The sequence below is a fragment of the Typopeltis vanoorti genome, chromosome 6 (genome assembly GCF_054136105.1).
Source record: "Typopeltis vanoorti isolate ZY-2024b chromosome 6, IOZ_Tvanoo_1.0, whole genome shotgun sequence".
NCBI classification, from domain to species: domain Eukaryota; kingdom Metazoa; phylum Arthropoda; class Arachnida; order Uropygi; family Thelyphonidae; genus Typopeltis; species Typopeltis vanoorti.
Genome location: NC_143554.1, coordinates 146,131,814 through 146,151,717, shown reverse-complemented (window position 1 = coordinate 146,151,717; position 19,904 = coordinate 146,131,814). Strand labels below are relative to the sequence as shown.

The 19,904-nt window shown below is 34.7% G+C and overlaps 1 protein-coding gene across 1 annotated transcript; it reads right to left on the bottom strand.

Moving 5' to 3' along the window:
• Window positions 1–14,080: 14,080 nt before the first annotated feature.
• On the bottom strand, window positions 14,081–18,669 carry LOC150106034 (BTB/POZ domain-containing protein 6-like). The gene is made up of 3 exons (XM_090393770.1): window positions 18,537–18,669; window positions 15,485–15,717; window positions 14,081–15,293 (listed from the first exon to the last, which is right to left on the bottom strand). The coding sequence occupies exons 2-3, from the start codon at window positions 15,709–15,711 to the stop codon at window positions 14,213–14,215; spliced, it is 1,308 nt and encodes a 435-aa protein (XP_090249896.1). The 5' UTR covers window positions 15,712–15,717; window positions 18,537–18,669; the 3' UTR covers window positions 14,081–14,212.
• Window positions 18,670–19,904: the final 1,235 nt, after the last annotated feature.

Sequence of the window (19,904 nt, the reverse complement as noted above, 5' to 3'; positions counted from 1 at the left end):
TCAGTCACTCAATTATTCTCCATAAGAAAAACAGGTTGATCTGTACAGCCAAAAGATGCTCTAAGAAAACATGGATGAGTCGATTTAATAAAACGTTTACAGGAAATATCAAATGTAGATGAAATAGATCCCTTATCAAGCTTGTAAGAACAAAAGGCAAGGAAGTATTCTTCCATACTCAATTCGAAGTGCGTCAACTGTCCAAGAATGAAATGGAGATGGCTGGACTCTTCTAGGTAAGTACAATAAACAGAAAATATTCAATTTTCACTAAGCTGAAAAGTACATTAAACAAAATGAACACATTGCTGATAAATATCGGTGCTTATGTGGTAGAATCCAAATGAATGATTCTCAAACCTTGGCAGTAGGATGTAAGCATGTTCATGTCAAATCTCGAAACATCAACTAATGGCAAATAGAATAAACACGGGTGTAGAACATGGAGCAACTGTAAAAATGACATAAATACCACCCAACATTTCTCCTTGATATATCAAATACTCGGGTGGTAAATTCATTACTAAAATTTTCTGAAATTGTGAATGAACAAACGTCATTTTTTTAGACGCCAAGAAAGTATTCAACTCTGATCATGTTTATACTAAAACAGCACTACTAGAATTACAGGAAGTGTTGCCTACAATTTTTAACTATTTTAGAAAACCGATTGCAATCCGTTCAAATGGACGGTGTTTTCTGAAGATGCCAAGTCTGCGGTTCAAGGCTCAGTTCTAAGACCTAATTTTATTTAATTGAACTATGTTGAATGGAATTGACACAACCCAATCTGTGCTGATACGGGAATAGTTTCCTCAAGTAAAACACGGGCTCAGCTTTGAGCATGTATACATGGCTCAAATTGAACATTCAAACAATTTATCCTAATTGAACTGAACAGAATCCCGCCACATTAAATCACACCACTTCCTGCTATCGCATAAGTGACTGAAGGTATCCTATTCAGAGGATATACACCTACTAGTATTTGAAATACACGTAGATCATAATCTGAAATGGAAATCCCATGTACAAGGAATCACAGGTACACAATGCATAACATTAAACGCATAGCAGCTTAGACAGTAATTATGCACTCATACAAATTCGATTTGGAATTTGTTGCTGAGGTAGATCATACAAAAATATCATTGGAAAATTGCAACGTATGCAACAAATTGAATTTCCGCTCGGCTAGCCTAGAGGTTACGCGCTTCGCAACCATATGCCTGGGGAAGAAGTGTCCTAGGTTCGATTCCCATCGCCGACGTGAGGAGCTTAAGGATCTTCCTCAGCCATAGCCTGTCTTGGGCATGGACAGCAGGGATTTCCCCTAGTTTATCTGGGGGTTTTCATCACGCAAGCAGGCAAACCTTCCCCGTGAACTCGCGGATCTACAGCCATAAATACTTAAGCCCCCATGAGGGGGCTCAACTCGTCCCAATAGGACGGAGGAGAAAAGGGAGGAAACTCCACAAAAATAAATTGAAGAATTTAGTTTTAATCACTGTAACTAACACAAATTAATCCTCTCATGCATGTCTTTATGGCATTATTATTACGGGTAACTCCAGGGAGTCCTTCGACTCATCGAGGGAGGCACCAAATCATATACATCACAACTATTCGACATTCATACAGTATCTATCATACCTCTCCTTAAACTCATTCACTGTCACATCATCCACCACATCCACCACATACTCTGGGAGCCCATTTCACTCATTCACCACTCTAAAATTAATGAACCCTGCTCTAACACCCTTACTAACCACACCTTTGACCACTTCCCATGAAAGTCCCCTAGTCCTCCCACAACCAGCCCTGTGCTCAAAAATATCTTCTGAATTAAATTTATAGAAACCCTTCAGTAATTTGAATGTCTCAATCATATCTCCCCTCCTCTGCCTATCAACCAATTTTTGCAACCCACAAATCCTCAACCTGTTCTCAGAAGGTTCATTCCACAGACCAGCTATCATCTTGGTCACTCGCCTTTGGATCCTCTCAACCTCCTCATCAAGAAGAAACCTAGGTGACCAAATCTGGGCACAGTAGTTCAGATGGGGTCTTATCAAGGCTCGATACAGAGGAAATTTGCAAATTGCCCCCTAAATTTCAACTCCTTATTCACCAACACTCCTAAATCTCGTGCCTCATAAATTTCCTGGAGTACAGTTCCACCACTATAGTAAACTGCAATCTTTTCACCCCAAAATGTATAACCTTACATTTTGCCACATTAAATTGATATCCATTCTCTTTAGCCCAGACCTCCAATCTATCCAAATCATCTTGCAAAAGTTTGACATCATCTGCATTCACTATTGCCCTACCCAACTTTACATCATCCGCAAACAAATGAACCGTTCCTTTCAGATCCTTTTCTATATCATCAATGAACAAATTAAACAGCAGCGGTCCAAGAACAGATCCTTGTGGCACACCACTAGTCACAGGCCGACTTGTGGACTACTCCTGAATAAACCACTCTCTGATATCTCTTTGTCAACCACCAACCCTATATCCATCCCAATATGCTGCAATTTACTGATTAGAATTCCATGTGGTATCCTGTCAAAGGCCTTAGCAAGGGCCAGTAGAATCACTGTAAACCAATTACCGTGATCCCGTTCAGCCGTCACTGTGTTATAACACGTGAGCAAGTTACTAAGGCATGACCTACCCTTCGCAAAACCATGCTGTCCCCGATACAGTATTCCATTTTCATCTATCCAATCTTGTTTTTTCCTTTTACTATTTTCTCCAAGATCTTGATAATAATTCCTGTTATGCTGATTGGCCAGTAATTTTTAACAGCAGCCTTGGAACCACCTTTATGCAGCGGAACTATTTTCCCTTCTTTCCAACCCCTTGGAACTGACCCAGACCCGAGGCTCAAATTAAACAAAATGGTCAAGTGCACTGACAATTCTTTAGCCGCGTCACGTACGACACGAGCTGGTATACCATCCAATCCCACAGATGTATTGACATTGAGGTTCGTAATAGACTAGTTACCTCTACATCATTCATCACAATTCCAGTATAAGCTTTTGGTTCTTCCATTCCTGCAATGTCACCACCTGGATGTTACACTATTGCAAAGTGCTCGCTCAGTAATTCCACTATATCGACTAATTCGGTTACCTCCCTGCCCTCAGCATTTTTTAAAATCATTCTGCCATGAGCACTTTTCCTTTTACTTGCAACATATTGAAAAAACTGTTTGGGATTCTCTTTAGCCTGCATGGCCAATTTTCTTTCGTAATCCGCTTTTGCTTTTCTTACCACCCTTGTTACCGTCCTGGCCTGAGCTTTATACTGTTCCTGCGCCTGCTGGTCACCATTCTCCTTAAATTCCCCCCACAATTGTTTCTCTTTTTGCAGCTCAAGCTTAATAGTGCTATTCATCCATTTAACCCCTACTTGTTTTATTTTTCGGACTCTTGGTATACAATCAACCATTGCCTCCTGCAAACACTTCTTAACCACCTCCCATGCACTATCAACATCCAGCTCGTGCAGTTTTACATGCCATGGCAATGAGCCAAGCACACTCCTAAGCTTGTCATTCTTACCAGCCCTGTAATTCCACATGTACCCTGTCTTAATTGTAAATTCGACTCCTTTAGCCACCTTCCCAAGTCATGACCTTATGTTCACTCTCACCAATTGGTGGCAACATGGTCATGTTTGTTACAGCCACATTCTCAGTTGCAATTACTAGGTCAAGCACTCTCTGCTCCCTGGTATTTTCCAATACATGCTGTCGCAGATAGTTGTCCTTTAATAACAGCATTAAATCCAATTCCTTCCTCCCATGTGCCCTCTCCTCTTTCCAGTCAATGTTACCATAATTGAAATCACCCATAATAATTAACCTCCTTCCACTCATTTCTTCTATTTGCCTATGCATACTATCCCCACCATCTATTCCATCACCTGGTCTATAGCAGCATCCAATTGTATATTTTGTTCTGCTAGATTCTATCTCACACCAAACAGCCTCAAATGTGCTCTTTTCTGTATCCTGCAGTTCAACTTCTATATTCCTTGGCTGTTACTCATCAGCTATCATCAATAACACTCTTTTCCCCTTTTTATTCTCCCTGTCACTCCTGAACACGCTATACCCGTCGTATTCAATCCCACTAGCTTTATCATCTTCTGTCAGCCATGTTTCACTAATACCAACAACCTATGGCCTGAAAGTGCCACCCAAGCCCCAAAAGTCTTGTTTCTAATACTCCTGGCATTAGTATACATGAATTGCAGAAGCCCATTAGTCCCATCACTACTTTGATGCCTTACACTAACTATTCCATTCTGATTTGTTGTCCTTTGTACTCGCTCGGGCATATATTTATTCATACACTCAACTGCCTCCCTGAAGTCTGCATATCTACACCCCCCCCCGTTAATAAATCTAGTTTCGCTGAGTCTGTACATCCACTTCCACATCATTCATCAACACTTTTTAAAGCCTACGTACACCAACTCCATCCAAATGTAACCCATCCACTTATATAAATCCTTTCGCCCATCGAACTCACTCCACAAATTCCACACCACTCTCCATGCATAACCCACGCATAAAGCCATTGGCAATTATGGCCCTCCTTCTAAACACTTCACTGTCATACCGCGGTAAAATACTCACCATCCTAACTCCCTCACTCTTCTCTTTTTGCTACCTCAAGTAATTCCCTCACATCCTCTATCATTTCCATTTTGTCTTCTTTCAAATCATTTGTTCCTGCCACAATTATCATCTCTTTCACCCTCTGTTTTTCATTTCGAATAGATTCGCTGACGTCCTTTATGTTCGCACCTGGCTGGTACGATTTGGTCAAACTCTCAACTATCACCTTTTAATAGCGAATCCCCATACAGCACTCGCTCCTTCATTTACAATATCGAAACGATGATACATTAACCTGTATGTTAAGTGCCTGTATTCTCATATGTAAACAATGTGTGAATATTCAAATACAAACATATTTATTAATTACTGACCATTTACGAAAAACAAAACTACATTAGAGCCTACCAGTTTCGCCAGCAAACTGTCTGGTTTTCCAAGGCTTTTACGGAGACATGAAAACTAGTAAATGCAAATTAAAAGGAACATAAAAAACGCTGTAAACCAACTAGTAGCTAAGGTTACAGGTTCGCGTGACAGAGAGGACTTATTGTTCTTATTCATTATCACGCATGCGTGTTTTTTCTAAACGCGTAATGTGATTACTGCTCTCTGTGGTTCAGATTGATTTAGAGAGAGAGAGAGAGAGAGAGAGAGAGAGAGGATCAGGTTTTTCCTCGAACTGCTTAGGATTGCACTGATTTCTGTTGAGGTTTCCGTTGGTTATTAACACTATTGCGGCTTCCTTGAATAAACGATGTCTGTAGTTGTCATCCAGATATGGCATGGAGCTGTTTTGCCACTCTATCCTGTTGTTAGATGTACAGAAATTATGTGCTAAGCTTGAAGAGATATCTGTTGTGGTTTACCTCACCAACATCTTCTTTTTGTCTGATTTCTAAACTCCGTGAAGTTTGTTCGATGTAAGCATGACCACAGGAGCAAGGAATGTAATATACTCCTGGATATTTGTAGAGCGGCACCTTATCTTTTGGGGATCCTAAAACTTGTCTGATGCTGGTGGTTGGATTGACGACTACTCTGATGTTGTAGGCTCTTAGTATTCTGACAATTTGATAAGAAATTGACTTGATGAAAGGGATCACTACAGCAGAAATGTGCTGGGAGTGTGATTCGTCTTGTCTGGGGTTGTCACCATATTGATATGTTTTGATGTTTTGAGGATATTCATTTTGTAATAATGTGTCGGCTGTTTTAGTGAGAGTTCAGTCTGTGTAACTTCCTCTTCTGATATAAACTTTCTTGCCCTATATTTCAACATGTGGATAATGCTCAGTTTGTGTGTCTTGTGATGGTTTTGAGTATAATGAAGATATCTTCCAGTATCTGTGGGCTTTCTGTAAATAAAGAAACAATCAAATAGTGTCAAATTATCAAGTTGTCTAAAAATGTAGTTGGTTGTTGTTTTCCTCTTCCAGGGTGAATTTTATCTTATGTATTGAGTTGATTTTATCCACAAACGATTTTAGGTTTTCTAAGCTGTCTTGCCATATAATGAACATATCGTCAACATATCTCCACCATGTAGATGGTGTAGGGGAGATTGTGGAGAGAATTTCTTTTTCAAGTTTTTCCATGAAAAGGTCTGCACAAGATGGTGATAGTGGGTCTCCCATTGCTAGGCCTTATAATTGTTAGTATATGATGCTGTTAACCTTTAAGAAATTAGATTGTAGTCAGAGTCTAAACATCTGTGCAATGTCTAGAGGAAAGATATCTTGGATGATGTTTATTACCTCTTCTACTGGTACATTGGTGAAAAGGGATACATCTAGACTGGCTAGCATGTCTGTTGGTGCAATCTTAATGGCTTGGAGTTTATTTACAAAATGCTGACTATTCTTCTTGATATAGGATTCTATTGACCTTATTTTATTAGTTAATAAGTTTGCAAGATGCTTTGCCAAAAAGCATCTAGGTGATGATCTTCCATCAACGACTGGACGGAGAGGTATATCCTGTTTATGTATCTTAGGTGTCCCATATAGTCTTGGAGTGATAAGATGTGAGGATTTTAGTTTGTTTCATTGTGATTTTTTTTTATTGTGGGGTCTCAGTCTAGGATCTTATAAGTGGAGTTGTCTGATAGTAATACGTTTAACGTAACATAATAATCTTTAGAGTTAAGGATAACTGTAGAATTTCCCTTATCAGCCTTTGTAATAATATCTTTGTTTTTCTTAAAGTTGAGGATTGCCTTTCTATCATAAGGAGACCTATTGAGAATAGGTTGTTTTGGCTTCGGCTAGGATTATTGTACTTTCGAATCTAATAGTGTTCGCTACGTTTTGTGGTAGTGGATATAGGTCTTTTTCCATTCCGCACATGAAATCCATTTAGGAATGTATTTGGGCGTAATCGCAAAGTTAAAGCCTTTTTTGAGAACGACAGATTCATTTTTTGTGAGAGTATAATTTGACAAATTAAAAATCACTTTGTCATCCATCCGGGAGGTTGTTGTGTGTCCGATATTTTTCTTGTAAAATTCATCGAATTTCCTAATTTGTTTGTCCTTATAAAGTTTGAAAGTTTTTTCATAACTGCGTTCTATCATTCAATCTCATTGATTCCATATGGTATATTCTAAATTGTTAGAAATGTAATCAAATAACTTGTGGCAATTAATATCACTTTTATTTAGTTCGTATCTCGTGTGTTGAATCATTTCTCTTACAAGCGCCAATTAAGTGCGTAGATAAATTTTTTTAGCTGATATAGAGTTGATATGACCTCGGACTATGAGAAACTTTGGGATGATTGAGAATTCCCTGCAACGTTTAAAGAACGTTAGGTGGTTCAAAAGTTTGGCCTTTCTGCATTTTTCTTTTTCCATGCATCGAACTTTATGTTTCATTAAACTGTTTAAATTAAACATATTTGGTCGTTTATATAATTCAAATACAAACTTATTTATGAATTACTGACCATTTACGGAAAAAGAAAACTACATCACCAGTTTCACCAGCAAACTATCTGGCGTTTTCAAGGCGTTTACAGAGACATGAAAACTAGCAAATGCAAATTAAAAAGAACATAAAAAACGTTGTAAATCAACTAGTAGCTAAGGTTACACATTCGCGTGAAAGAGGATGTATTTTTCTTATTCATTATCACGCATGCGTGTTTTTTGTAAACGTGTACTTTGATTGCTGGCTCGCTGTAGTTCAGATTGATTTAGAGATAGGATCAGTTTTTTCCACGAGCTGTTTAGGATTGCACCTTGATTTCTGTTGAGGTTTCCACCGGTTATTACACGTTTCCAAAAAAACACGCATGCGTTGATACTTTTACTCCTGCTTAATGCTTTAGCTCATCCATTTAATTCCTAGTTTATTAATTCTCTTAATTCTTGGCATGCAGTCTGCTATTTGAGCCTTCAAACATCCCATGCACTAACATCTTTTCCCTGAAGTACATCCTGCCATGGTACCTCTCCAAGCAATTTTCAAAGCTTCTTGTAGATGTCTGCTTTATAATTCCTCATGACTTTCGCTTATTGTTATTGATATTTCGTAAACAACGTTTGCCAACATGTAAAACAGCACCAATATTTAAAAAAAAAAAAAAACATTTGAAAATAAATGTTTTCATACAACATTATAATTTACTGCTAATATCATTTAAGTAACGTTGCAGAACGTCTTGCTGTTTTTTAAAATGTCTTATTTCTAACTTAACACTAATTCGTTTTTATATTTTTGACTTGTAGGTTGCAAAAAATTTCTGCAGCATTTGCAATGTCTTTTGATAACGATTAATTTTTATTTATATTTTCCCTCATTTATAAATATACTATACGGTGGTTAGATAAGATTGAATAAGCTTCTTATTAGAGATAAGTTAAAAGATAGTAATTTTATTATACAAATAAGTAAATAAATCCATGTCCAATGTACTGCTTAGGGATTTCAAAGGACAAATTTGTCCTTTGACCATATAAATAAAGTTAGCAAATATAACTTGATATTGCTGTTGATAATATGGTCAACAATCCTAATCCCCTCTCCTCCAGAAGATGTCTGCTCAGGATGTAAGATCATGTGAATAGTTCTGTCACTCATATGTCCGAAATTGTTGGGATGGAAAAAAATAGCATTAGGTAGGGGATCATTGCAGGGAAGACCACTGTCACCCTCTCGACTACCCTTTCGCCATCACCACCTAATGGTATATTTTTTCCCCATCGCAACAATTTCGGACATATGAGTGAGAGACTAGTCACATGCTCTAACATTAAAAACGCTATTTGAGGATAAAACACTTAACATAATAAGGACAAATAATATAGATTACCCTTTGAACCACAGAGATAAGGTTTGCCCAATGATGTCACAAAGTAAGATAATCTCACAACAGCATTGGGCAATTTGTCCTGCTTACCTGACCCTTACTCTGACCGTTCCTTCTAAAGTGAAACTTTCACACTTTAGAAGGAACGGTCAGAGTAAGGGTCAGGTAAGAGGACAATAAGGAAAAAACAATAGTCAAGTACCTTTTCAGTTATGGTAATTCGTTCATCCAGTACAGCTATCATATTGATTTGTGGGGTTTTGTGTCCAGAAAGTAAAATAATGTGTGAGCCACAAAGGTCTTTGAAATTTTCTTTCTTCAGGAAAATAGCACGAGAAAAAACTCTTCATATAGCTCTAAAAGGATGGAAACCTATTATTATTTTAGAAGATACATACATTGCGATGTATTTATCCAGGACCACTTGGGAAACGTTATGCAGGAAGTGGTCTGATATCCTTGGCTACTTGAAACGAAGAGTTGACTATGAAATAGACCTCAGTGACTGTTATATTCTGAAATGTCAAGATGGGGAACAAATGTTTGATGATTCAGAAGCTGGTGGATGTCAAGTTTATTCTATTACTTGTGAAAAAGCTGAGAGATTTCCCCAAAAATGTATGACATTGATAAATATTTACTACTTTTGGAAATTGAATTACCAGCATTCGTATAACGGAAAATTATTGCTAATCATCTAAATTCTTCAATGGTAAAATTAGACCTTCAAGATTTTATTCAATTAGATAAAGATTCTTTATTTTCGGATATTTACAAACATTTTACAAAAGCTGCTTGTGTATATCTGGTGACAAAAGAATACACAGAAAGCTTAACGAGACACAGTGTAATTTCCAGACTGGCACAATATGAAATGTATGGAGCTGTACTTACTATGGTGTCATTTCTAAAAACTCTTTTGAGTGACCAGCTATTTTGATGTAATATAACCAAGAAACATTTTCTTTATTGAAATCTTTGGGAAATGTTAAGATTGTAAACTAAATATTGTGAAATATTTTAGGTAATGACATGTTTTGAATTTTTCTCTGTGAATTTATTTGTAAATAATATTTCACAAAATAAAACATGCATTTGTAAACTTAAATGAACAAAGGTGTGTGGTATTGTGTTTTCCACAGTGAAATTTTAATCAGTTATTCTGTTTAAAATTTCATATTTATATTAATTGATATATATAAATTCATAAATTTATACCTTTAATGCAATTCGTTTAATTTTTGTAAAAAAAATCAATACTCTGAAATTAATGCAAGGAACATGGGAAACCTGATATCCTGTAAATAATTAAAAAAATGTCTAATGCATCCTGTTGATATCTGTAAACATTTCGTACACATACTTGAAAATCTGACCTGTGTTGGTGGTTTTACAGAGAGACAGCAGCCAATTTAACCTAAAACGTGACTTTAACTCTTAAAGTTGGGTATAGAAAAAAGGTTTGTACTCTCCAGATAACAAAATACAAATTTTCCTTTCCCCACACAAAGTAAGATAAAAACACATCAAAAGTATATCCATCAGCATATGAAAACATGTCTGTGAGTCATCTGCATGAAAGTTTCATTTTTGAAGGAATGGATAGGTAAAGAGTTCAACTGTATAAGGAAAAAAACAATTTAGTCGAGTGAGTGACTTTGGTCTTAAAGTAATCATTCATCCACTGCAGCTAATGTATTGTGTTGTGTTGTTTTGTGTCCGGTAAAGTAAAAATAATGGGTGAGACACAAAATTCTTTTAAAGCTTCTTTGTGAAATGTTCTAATTGTTTAGAATTTTCTAACAGAAAGTTAACATAAAATATAGAATCAGAGCTAATAATCAGTGAAATAATAATAATAAATAACTATTTATTTGTGGTGCTAAACGAAGTAATGTATGATGAATTGAAATGGGTGAAAGATATGAATTTTCAGTAATCATTGGTATAATTGATGTACAATTTCTTTTGAATAAGAGTTCAAATTTATTTCCTAAAGAAATTTGTATTTCTGATAGAATTATTCTAAGATATGTATTGACAAAATCTCCATGTAGTTGGAATAAATTACCTTAAAAAAAAAAAAAAAAAAAAAAAACAATTCTTGGTTAATAAAATATAATCATCAGCTGAAGTGGGAAATTGGTTCACTATCTCTGGATAAACTAAGAAATTGGATAATAGAAGCAATATTGCTCGCCAAAGGAAGAGAAAAATGAAAAACTTGAACGAAGTTAATAGGGCGACCTGTTTTAATTTAAATGAAATTGGATGCCCAATGAAAATAAACTTTCAAATGAGAGTCACATTGTCGAAAACCATGATTCCACAAGCATGGGAAGAACCTTTGAACAACGGCAGAAATTTAACAATAAGAAGATTAAGGAACAAAACATAGATTGTATTTTTCGCTTTATTTATTTTCTGTATGTTAGTTTCAGTAAATACAATTTGTAAATAATATTTCACTCATATAAAATGTGTAAATTTAAATGAACAAATTGGGTGTCTTTGTGTAATACAAATTTAAGACAATTATTTTTTTTCTTGTGAAATTTCATGCCACAAACTAACCAGAGACTGGATTTTCCAAAAAAAAAAAAATTCAGTGAATTAAAATTCTTAACACTGACTGTTGGAATTTGGTTATTTACAGAGAGATATTAGATATTTTAACCCATCAAGTTACTAAAACTCTTAAAGTTTGTTTGTAGAAAATAAAAAGGTATCTTAGTGTGCAGATAACAAGGAATCAACATGCATATATCAAATAATGCTCGCCATTGGAAGAGAAAAATCAAAAACATTAAAGAGCTTAATAGCCAATCCCGTTTTTCTTTTAAATGATACCAAATTATGAAAACAATATGGGTATGAATTTCAAAACTTTGAAAAGTTGATTTTCTTGCTTGCTGTGATCATAAATATTTAACTGAAGGTAAACATTTCATTTTTCTTTAAAATTTTTCTGTTTTTCTTAATTTTCTTTTTTTTTTTTTATGGTTGACATTGTTGTCTATTGTTTTCAAGAAATATGGTAACCCTGTTTAGAGACATTTTGTTAAATTTAATGTCTTTATTTTTGTTTAGTTAGGAATGCGTAAAATCCTTGTTAGTCTTATTTCCGCTACTTAAATTTAGTAATGCCAAAGAAAGAAAAATAAATACATTTCAGTTAGTTGAGTAAGTTAAGAGCTTTGGAATTAAAATGGACTGTAAACATTTGGCGATTTAATATTTGACCAATATAAAATATGCATTTGTAACTTAAGGAAAAAGATGTATGCTGTGGTTGCATTTTCCACAGTGAAACCTTACTCAGTTATTCTGATTACAAATTATATAAAAATGCATAACATTATACCTTAATGCAATTCTGTTTAATTATTGTAAAAAAAATCGCAGAAATTGGTAACATGGAAAGTGAACTAATTACAAAGTACAGTACACTACAGAGCTAATATTCAATCGAAATAATAAGAAATAACTGTTTATTTGTTGTACTGGCAAAAGAAGTTTCTAAAAGAAAACGCCAACGCAGATTTAAAACCCTTGTTTGTATCATATCTGTTACTTAACTTGTTAATGCTAAAGAAAAATAAATAAAATAAATTTCAGTTACAGAAATAGATTAAGAGCACAAGGAATCGAAGGTAAAATTAATAGAGAAGGACAATCCGTTATTTCTTTTTTGCTCAGTTATTCTGATTAAAATTATATGTATTGATTTAAAAAAATAAAATGTAAGAATTAATTTACTATAGTAACAATTTCCCAAAAGATCGAAGAATTCCAAACTAAACACACGATTTCTCACCTAGGTACAACAAATAGCGACCGGATATGAGACATATCTACAGTGTTAGGAAAATAAATTCACATACAATTTATTTATTTTGCTCAGTTATTCTGTAGAATATGTAGGGAACTGAATTTAAAAGTAAAATAGAGAAAATTAACCAATCAATTTTCAAATTGATTATTTTTCTTGGTAGTGAGCGTAAAATAGAGAGAGAGCCATATCAAAATTCCCTATCGAGAGATGTGAAGTTACTGGTCGCTGGCGGATATTACTCAGGAAAAAGACAAGTGGAGTTTACGCTCACTACCGTGAGATTCCAGTGCGAAGGAAATTAACCAAGAGTAACAAATAGTCAGAAAATCTAAGGGAACAAAAGTCAACTGGCTTTTCAGGTGATTTACAGAACTTTATCTTTCAACCCTTGTGTTTTGTGTGTGCAGGGCTGTGGATATATGGTTATAATTCAACTATTTTGGAATATCTACTGGCATTAAGAAGAGCCATTCTAGAAAGACTAACTAATTTAAATTTTCATTAGAATTTTCTAGACTACATAAAAAGTTTTCGTAATCCATTTAAGTCTCAGTTTATTTTAATTATTTTTTTTTAAATGCTGTTTGGTTTTCCTCTTGAGTGTAAACTAAAAATACCAATAGTCAAAACATTTTGTTAAAAAGATAATGTTAATTAGCAAAAGTAATGAAGTTTACGATCTTATATGTATACAAATCAAAATATTCGGATGAGTTTTGTATATAGGAAAAAAAAATGGTGTGTTTCAGGGACACCAGCATATAATTAAATTATTCAGAAAAGCCTAAACGCTACCGCCATCTCGATTCTACTCTAAGAATTCCCATAGACATTAACAGGAAAGAAATACCCGAAAATATATTACAAAATTAATACAGCCATCTATAGACAACCAAAGACAAAACGTGATGACAATGACAATTTGGGAAAATTCCAAGATATCTTATTGAAATACTATAGGCATTTCAATAACACATTCTTATTGTGGCATTTCTAATTTTAAAGGTTTTAGCAGACCATTAATGCAATTTCTTGACTATATGGAATTTTTCTTCTGAACGTTGCTCCTTTGTTAAGTAATGTATATCAATAGTTGCCTTAAAAAGCATTCTCTTTGCAATGACATTTAAGAGAAAAATTAATAGCATTCCAATCCTTAAAATCTATTAGTGGTGTTTAATAATATATTTCAGACATCTAAATTATTCAAACCGTACTTGGGGGGCGCATCTCCTGGTGATAGTAGAAAATTATGCAGAAATGATAACAATTGAACTAAAAAGATCATCAAAGAACATGACTTTATTTTCATTCATTTCAAGAAAACAGCAAACAACGAAAATATTCAAGAGATACTCTCCACCAGCAATAACAGAATCCATGCTATATTCCTTTTACTTCAAACACTCCCATGCAGTCATTCATTTAGCACATAAGCCAATGTTAAGATATTTTATCGGCCAGTTTCCTTGAGCTTTTACTTTGAAGCGATAATATAAATCATTAAATTCTCGTTCTTCAAAACTGGGGGTCAGCAGATATTTAAACTGTGTATTGAAAATAGCAGTCATGAGATATTTTTCACCTTGCCTAACATAAAGCATGGGAGTCATTTCCCTTACAATACGGCGTTCATTACCTGTCATTTCAGGAAAATTGGGATCAGAAAGTGACAGTATACGAACTTCCTTGTTAAGATAAGTATTTTCTCCATCTTTTACCTCAACACGCAGAAAAGGATTTACCAGTATCATTGATTCCTCTAGAATGGTTATCGAAAAAGACATTTTGTTATCGAGGGGAATGAAATTTATTTCAGGTGATGCATTCTCTTTTAACAGGGCTTTAGTTTGGTCATAATTTTTTACATCGAGTATCTTTACCCAGCATGTTCTATAAGGTTTGTATTTCCTTGGTGTAATGCTGCTACTTCCAAGAGGAGGTTTTGTGAAAATTGAAGAAAGAGGATTTACACTTCGGCACAACAGGGGTCCCATCTCGTCAAAACTAAACAATTGTGTCCCAGGAACATCAGTAAGTTCCTTTGGGGACATCACAGCAAATCTAACTAAGCGCAACACAGGTTCCAAAAGATTTCTTAAATTATCTCTGTTTACTTCTATTTCTTGACTCGCGAGATGGTTCAAACCCCATTTATGAACTGCATCGAATAAAGAATATTCTGATTGAAGGGTCAGTCGTTCTCGACTCGCGATCATCTTCAAAGTCTTTTTCTGACAATTCAAGAAATCTAGAGATTTAATGACAAATTCTGTGTATTTATCAATTTTGTCCAAGCACGTATACATCACACGATACAGATGCATTATTCTGGCGAATTCGTATAATTTACAAACACATCCATTCTTAGCCTTTACGTGACACATGAGATACGTTTCACTTTCCTTTTTAAGGGAAGGTATTTGATATTTTTCAGCAGCATAATAGACATCCATGGCTAATTCTATTGATGATATTGGGGCCTCGTCGGTGTAGAGGTAACTGAAAAAAAAAGTGAATCAGGTAATTTAAACATGAAGAGGAACTTAACATATTAGTTTAACTAAATTTTTCATAAAACAGGTAAGGAATTATTTTTTATACTTAAAACTGTGTATACAAATCCAAGTATATAAAAACTGATGCGTTTTTGTTATTCTAAGATAAAAATGAAAACGACGGAAATTACTCACGTGATCATAATTTGAAAACCTTCCGGTGTGACGTCAGGAATTGATATCTCCCCGTCTTTTCTTAGTGGACCGTAAAACATAGCTGCAAACACTGGACTTGCAATGGCCAGTAACAACTTATGCACCTCCATCACCATCTTGCGACCTTCAGCGCCCACTATGAAGGTGACATCAGAAAACTGTGGATCTATCAATAGGGAACGAAGCCTTTCTTTCACGTTTCCCATGTTTCCCTACAGAGAAAATAATTTCCATTAATTATTGAGTGAAAGATTCCCCTGTACAACACCACATATTTTCGAGGTCGGGAAACATTTCCATCTGCAAAATATTTGCAGTCATTGAAGCAATAACGATAGAAGTCAACAATCATTTCTCTCAATCTATTTATATAGTGGCGAATTGATTTAGCATTTAGCCTTGAATTAATGATTTTGATGTTTGTTATAGATTTAGTATATCTAAGAATAAAAAACGTTATTATTAGATATATTAATTATTCAAATTTCACCTTCTGTGCAATTTTTTCCGCTTTGGATAACTGTTCTGATAAGTGGCCTCTCACACTAATATCAATAGTGTCTTTTCAAAGGTACCCTTCTGAATAGGTTTTTCATTAACATCAAAGCGATTGTCATTGTTCATAGGCCCTTTACTATGTTTAATTGGACAATGTTGATTAGGCTGTATGCAAGCGCAGTAAGAGCGACTCGTCATGTGCCTTTCTACTGGAGGAAATCTGTCAGTTCGATTCTCATTACGACGAGAAAAACAGTATATGGGACTTTGCAGCTGAATGTCTGTTAGCTGATGTCACCCGGAGGTGAGAAGCTTTTTTATTTTCTCCCGGAAATTAAGTATTTTTCATGCAGTGAACAAAGCAAATCTTCCAGAGAACAAAATCTGTTAACAAAAATATAATAAAGTAAATTATAGAGGTGCAGTGAAGCATGATGGACTAAGAAAGTTTGATTGTGTAGAATTGTATGATTGAAATCAGGCTTCTGCGACGATTCACAGGAGGCGACTTTGTAACTATTATAATATTTTTTTTTGCTATTTTAATATTAACTCGCACTCCAAAATGTGTCGACTAAAACTAAAGTTATCAATTAGAAATTGTATTGCTTTCAGTAGCAACTTCAAATATTCTTTTTTGCAGTTATTACTTCGTTTTACAATAAAAGAATGACATAAGTCAATTTATCAAAAAAAAATTGTTGTCACTGTCACAACTCAATATCTTTTTTTTTTCTTTATATGAAAAAATCGTGGCATTTATGCATACATCTACACCAATGAAAATCGGTGCATTATCTGAAAAGGAAATTACATCCCACTCATTCATTCATCAGTATCTGTAACAGGCACTTAAGCACCCACAGCCTTCCAAGTATCCTTGAATTTCCTAAGCGTAATACGAGGATCAGGCGGTTACCTCTATGCCTCTAGGTATTCTTGGCTGTAAATTGCGTGTGTTCTATTAGCCGGTTTGTGTGTTCTGTGGGACGAAAAAACCCCGAGTTTTCGGGAGTAAAATCCTCTGCCTCCTCTAACTCACCTTTAGTCGACAGAAACCAGATAAAGGTTCCTCACGTCACTGACGAGAATCGAGTCCAGGTCATTTCGACCAAAAGGATTCGTCTATAATGATTGAGCTACGGTTGCTCTATCATCACAATCGACTACCGGAATCATTTCAGTTTGGCTTTTGTGTGCGATAAAAATACTTAGAATTTTGAGATGAGTCACTTACTGAGAAATCCTTTTCTTTATTTCAAAAGGATTTGAAACAGATCAGTAATACTATATCTATAATTTTTCAATATTTGGAATGTTTTTTTTTTTTTTTTTTTTTTTTTTTTAACGTAGTTAATAAACTCATTCTTCGTGTCAATTTACTTGAACTTCCTGTTCTTTAGAAATGCGCTTTTTAATGTGTGTGTGTGGGGGGGTTGTGTTTGCACAATATTATTGTGTAGTTCACATATGTACGATATTCTGTTAGGGAACACTATCGAGTTCTATCCTTTATCCATGCAGAAGGTCAATACTTAAAACTCAAAAAGATTAACGATAATCATATATTTAAAGCCCAGAAAAGTATGGATATTGTACCTCTGGTTGTCAAACGGACAATTACAACATTCATGAGGTTAAAAATAATACAATTAAATAATACAAAGACTGCAATAATATCAATAAACGTAAACCAAAATAATAACAACCAAAAATGAAAATAAAAATCACTTAATGTAATTTATATTTAAAGCCTAATTTTTCTGATTTATGAAAGGGAGTAAAATCGATCTCTCCAATGTAAAAAAAAATAAATAAATAATATAAATCATATATAATAAATAATGTACAGATAAAATTGATCAAAGTGGAAAGAAACCTATGCAAGATGCATTTAATAGTAGGTAAAATTGCTAACACGGCATTCGATTTCGAGACTGGCTTAATCATTGGAACAAAAGATCCAAATCTGATGTAATTATAACAGTAGATGTAAGTAATGATTAAAATTACAGCATTCGGGCCATTTTTCGACATCATTTATTACTGCTTTGCATATTTTAACCCAAGCTGAACTAATTGCTTTTGATTTAGACACGATAATATCGAAGGAAAAATATTTTTCATGTAAACAAAGATTAACTGCTATCATCACTCAAGACTGTGTCGTCTTGTAAGAATTTCATATGACGAAAGATCAAAATATGTAGATGGCGCTCAAGTATGTTGACAGTTAGACTGTACCACTACAACAAAGTAAACGCAGTTCACATAATTAGTGTTATCTAGTATGATATAACTCCGCAAGAGTTAAAGAGTTTTTAAAAAATACTAAAAATACAGTTAACTAAATTGGCAAAACATACAAAAAGAATACGAATTCGAAAACATTTCTCTTCCTAGCAAAAACCGGTCGAGTTTCCCAGTCTTCACATGTCTAAAGAGACGTAGTAGTTGGTGAAATACAATAACAACACAGATTTGAGTTGTAGATCAAAAATTATAAGAGCATCAAACAACACAAAGCACTTACCTACTGTTTATATAATAGAGGTGTGGAATAAATAAGACTTCGAATATATCTGGTGCTATCTGCTTTCTCGGTCACTGCTTATTTACTTCCATAGTGAAATCAATCGACAGCTTTGTCTCGGTCTGAACTTCTGCGATCACAGCAAGTGCAACGCGCGAAGCGTGGGTGGACGTACTTGAAAGAGGAAATGACGCCCACCTCATCGTGGCAAATGGTGTATACTTTTTAATTTTCGCAAATCGTCACAGTTTGTGATAATTTAAATCAACATTTATAAACACATATTTCGATGTTCACATGGACGTTTGCAGAATTAAGCTTATCAAGCTCTGTTCTCCCTTAGCTGGCTAAGAATTAAATAATACGAAAATCCTGCTTAGACATCAAACGTGCAATTATTATTTGTATAGATTTCTTTTCGCTGCATTAATGAATCTAGTCCAGGTGGCTAAATCACCTACCAGAGTATTCTTCCATAGGCCGTTCTTCTAGATGCACTTTACATTTCATTCTGTATTCTCCTGTGTTTCTTTCTTGGAGTTTGGTTTAATTCTTTCAATATGTCTTAATTTCACTCATTATTTCGTCCATAACCGTCTGTTTTCATTATCCTTTTCTGCTGAGGCGATTCTTCTCTTCTCTCTTTCTTTGGATTCACTTCGTAAGTGAGCTTATGCTGGTTTTGATAAAATAGTATGCATTCTTTGTCTGTTATTATGTTTTTGTTTTTTCATATAGGCTGTAAAACGGTTTTACTAACTTTATAGGGGGAACTGATATTTAATTAAACAGAGAATTTATTCTTGTCAATCTTATAAAGTATTTTTTATATTGATTTAGTTTTTAAATTGATTTTATCTTTTCTCATATATCAGTTTAGAAAACCGAAGATCCTGTAGCATTCTTTTCTAAAGTATTTTGCTCGTTATTATAATCTCTTTAAAAAACTTAATGAAGTTATTCTTCTAAGATGAAAAGCCAAACGGCTATTTTTCTGGCGACATTAATTAAAATTAAGGGGATAAAAATCCCTTGTTGTTTTACAGCCAGTAAGCGAAACTCTAAGATCGAGAACTACGATCTATGAGTTTCATGCCGAAGAACTATCGGCGAATCCAAGCATGTAAGTTCTTTTCACTTAAACTTTGATATCATGTTGAAACCGGTCTGGGTTGTGACCTCTCCTCATAATGTAATGACAGTATTACATCCCCTAGGGGCTGTGTTTTTACATTATCAGAAAATATCAAGGATAGTGAGGGAGCTTGCACCACCTTTGTTTCGAGTTGCCTTGGTGTTGAACAACCAAGTGGTCACTTACGCTTGGATTCGTCGATAGTTCTTCGGCATGAAACTCATAGATCGTAG

What these genes read in the sequence shown, in the direction of transcription:
- LOC150106034 (XM_090393770.1), bottom strand. Translation starts at nt 15,711, where the DNA reads ATGGGAAACGTGAAAGAAAGGCTTCGTTCCCTATTGATAGATCCACAG. An exon ending in GGTTTTCAAATTATGATCAC is followed by an intron (nt 15,294 to 15,484) that starts GTGAGTAATTTC and finishes TTTTTTTTTCAG; the next exon opens with TTACCTCTACACCGACGAGG.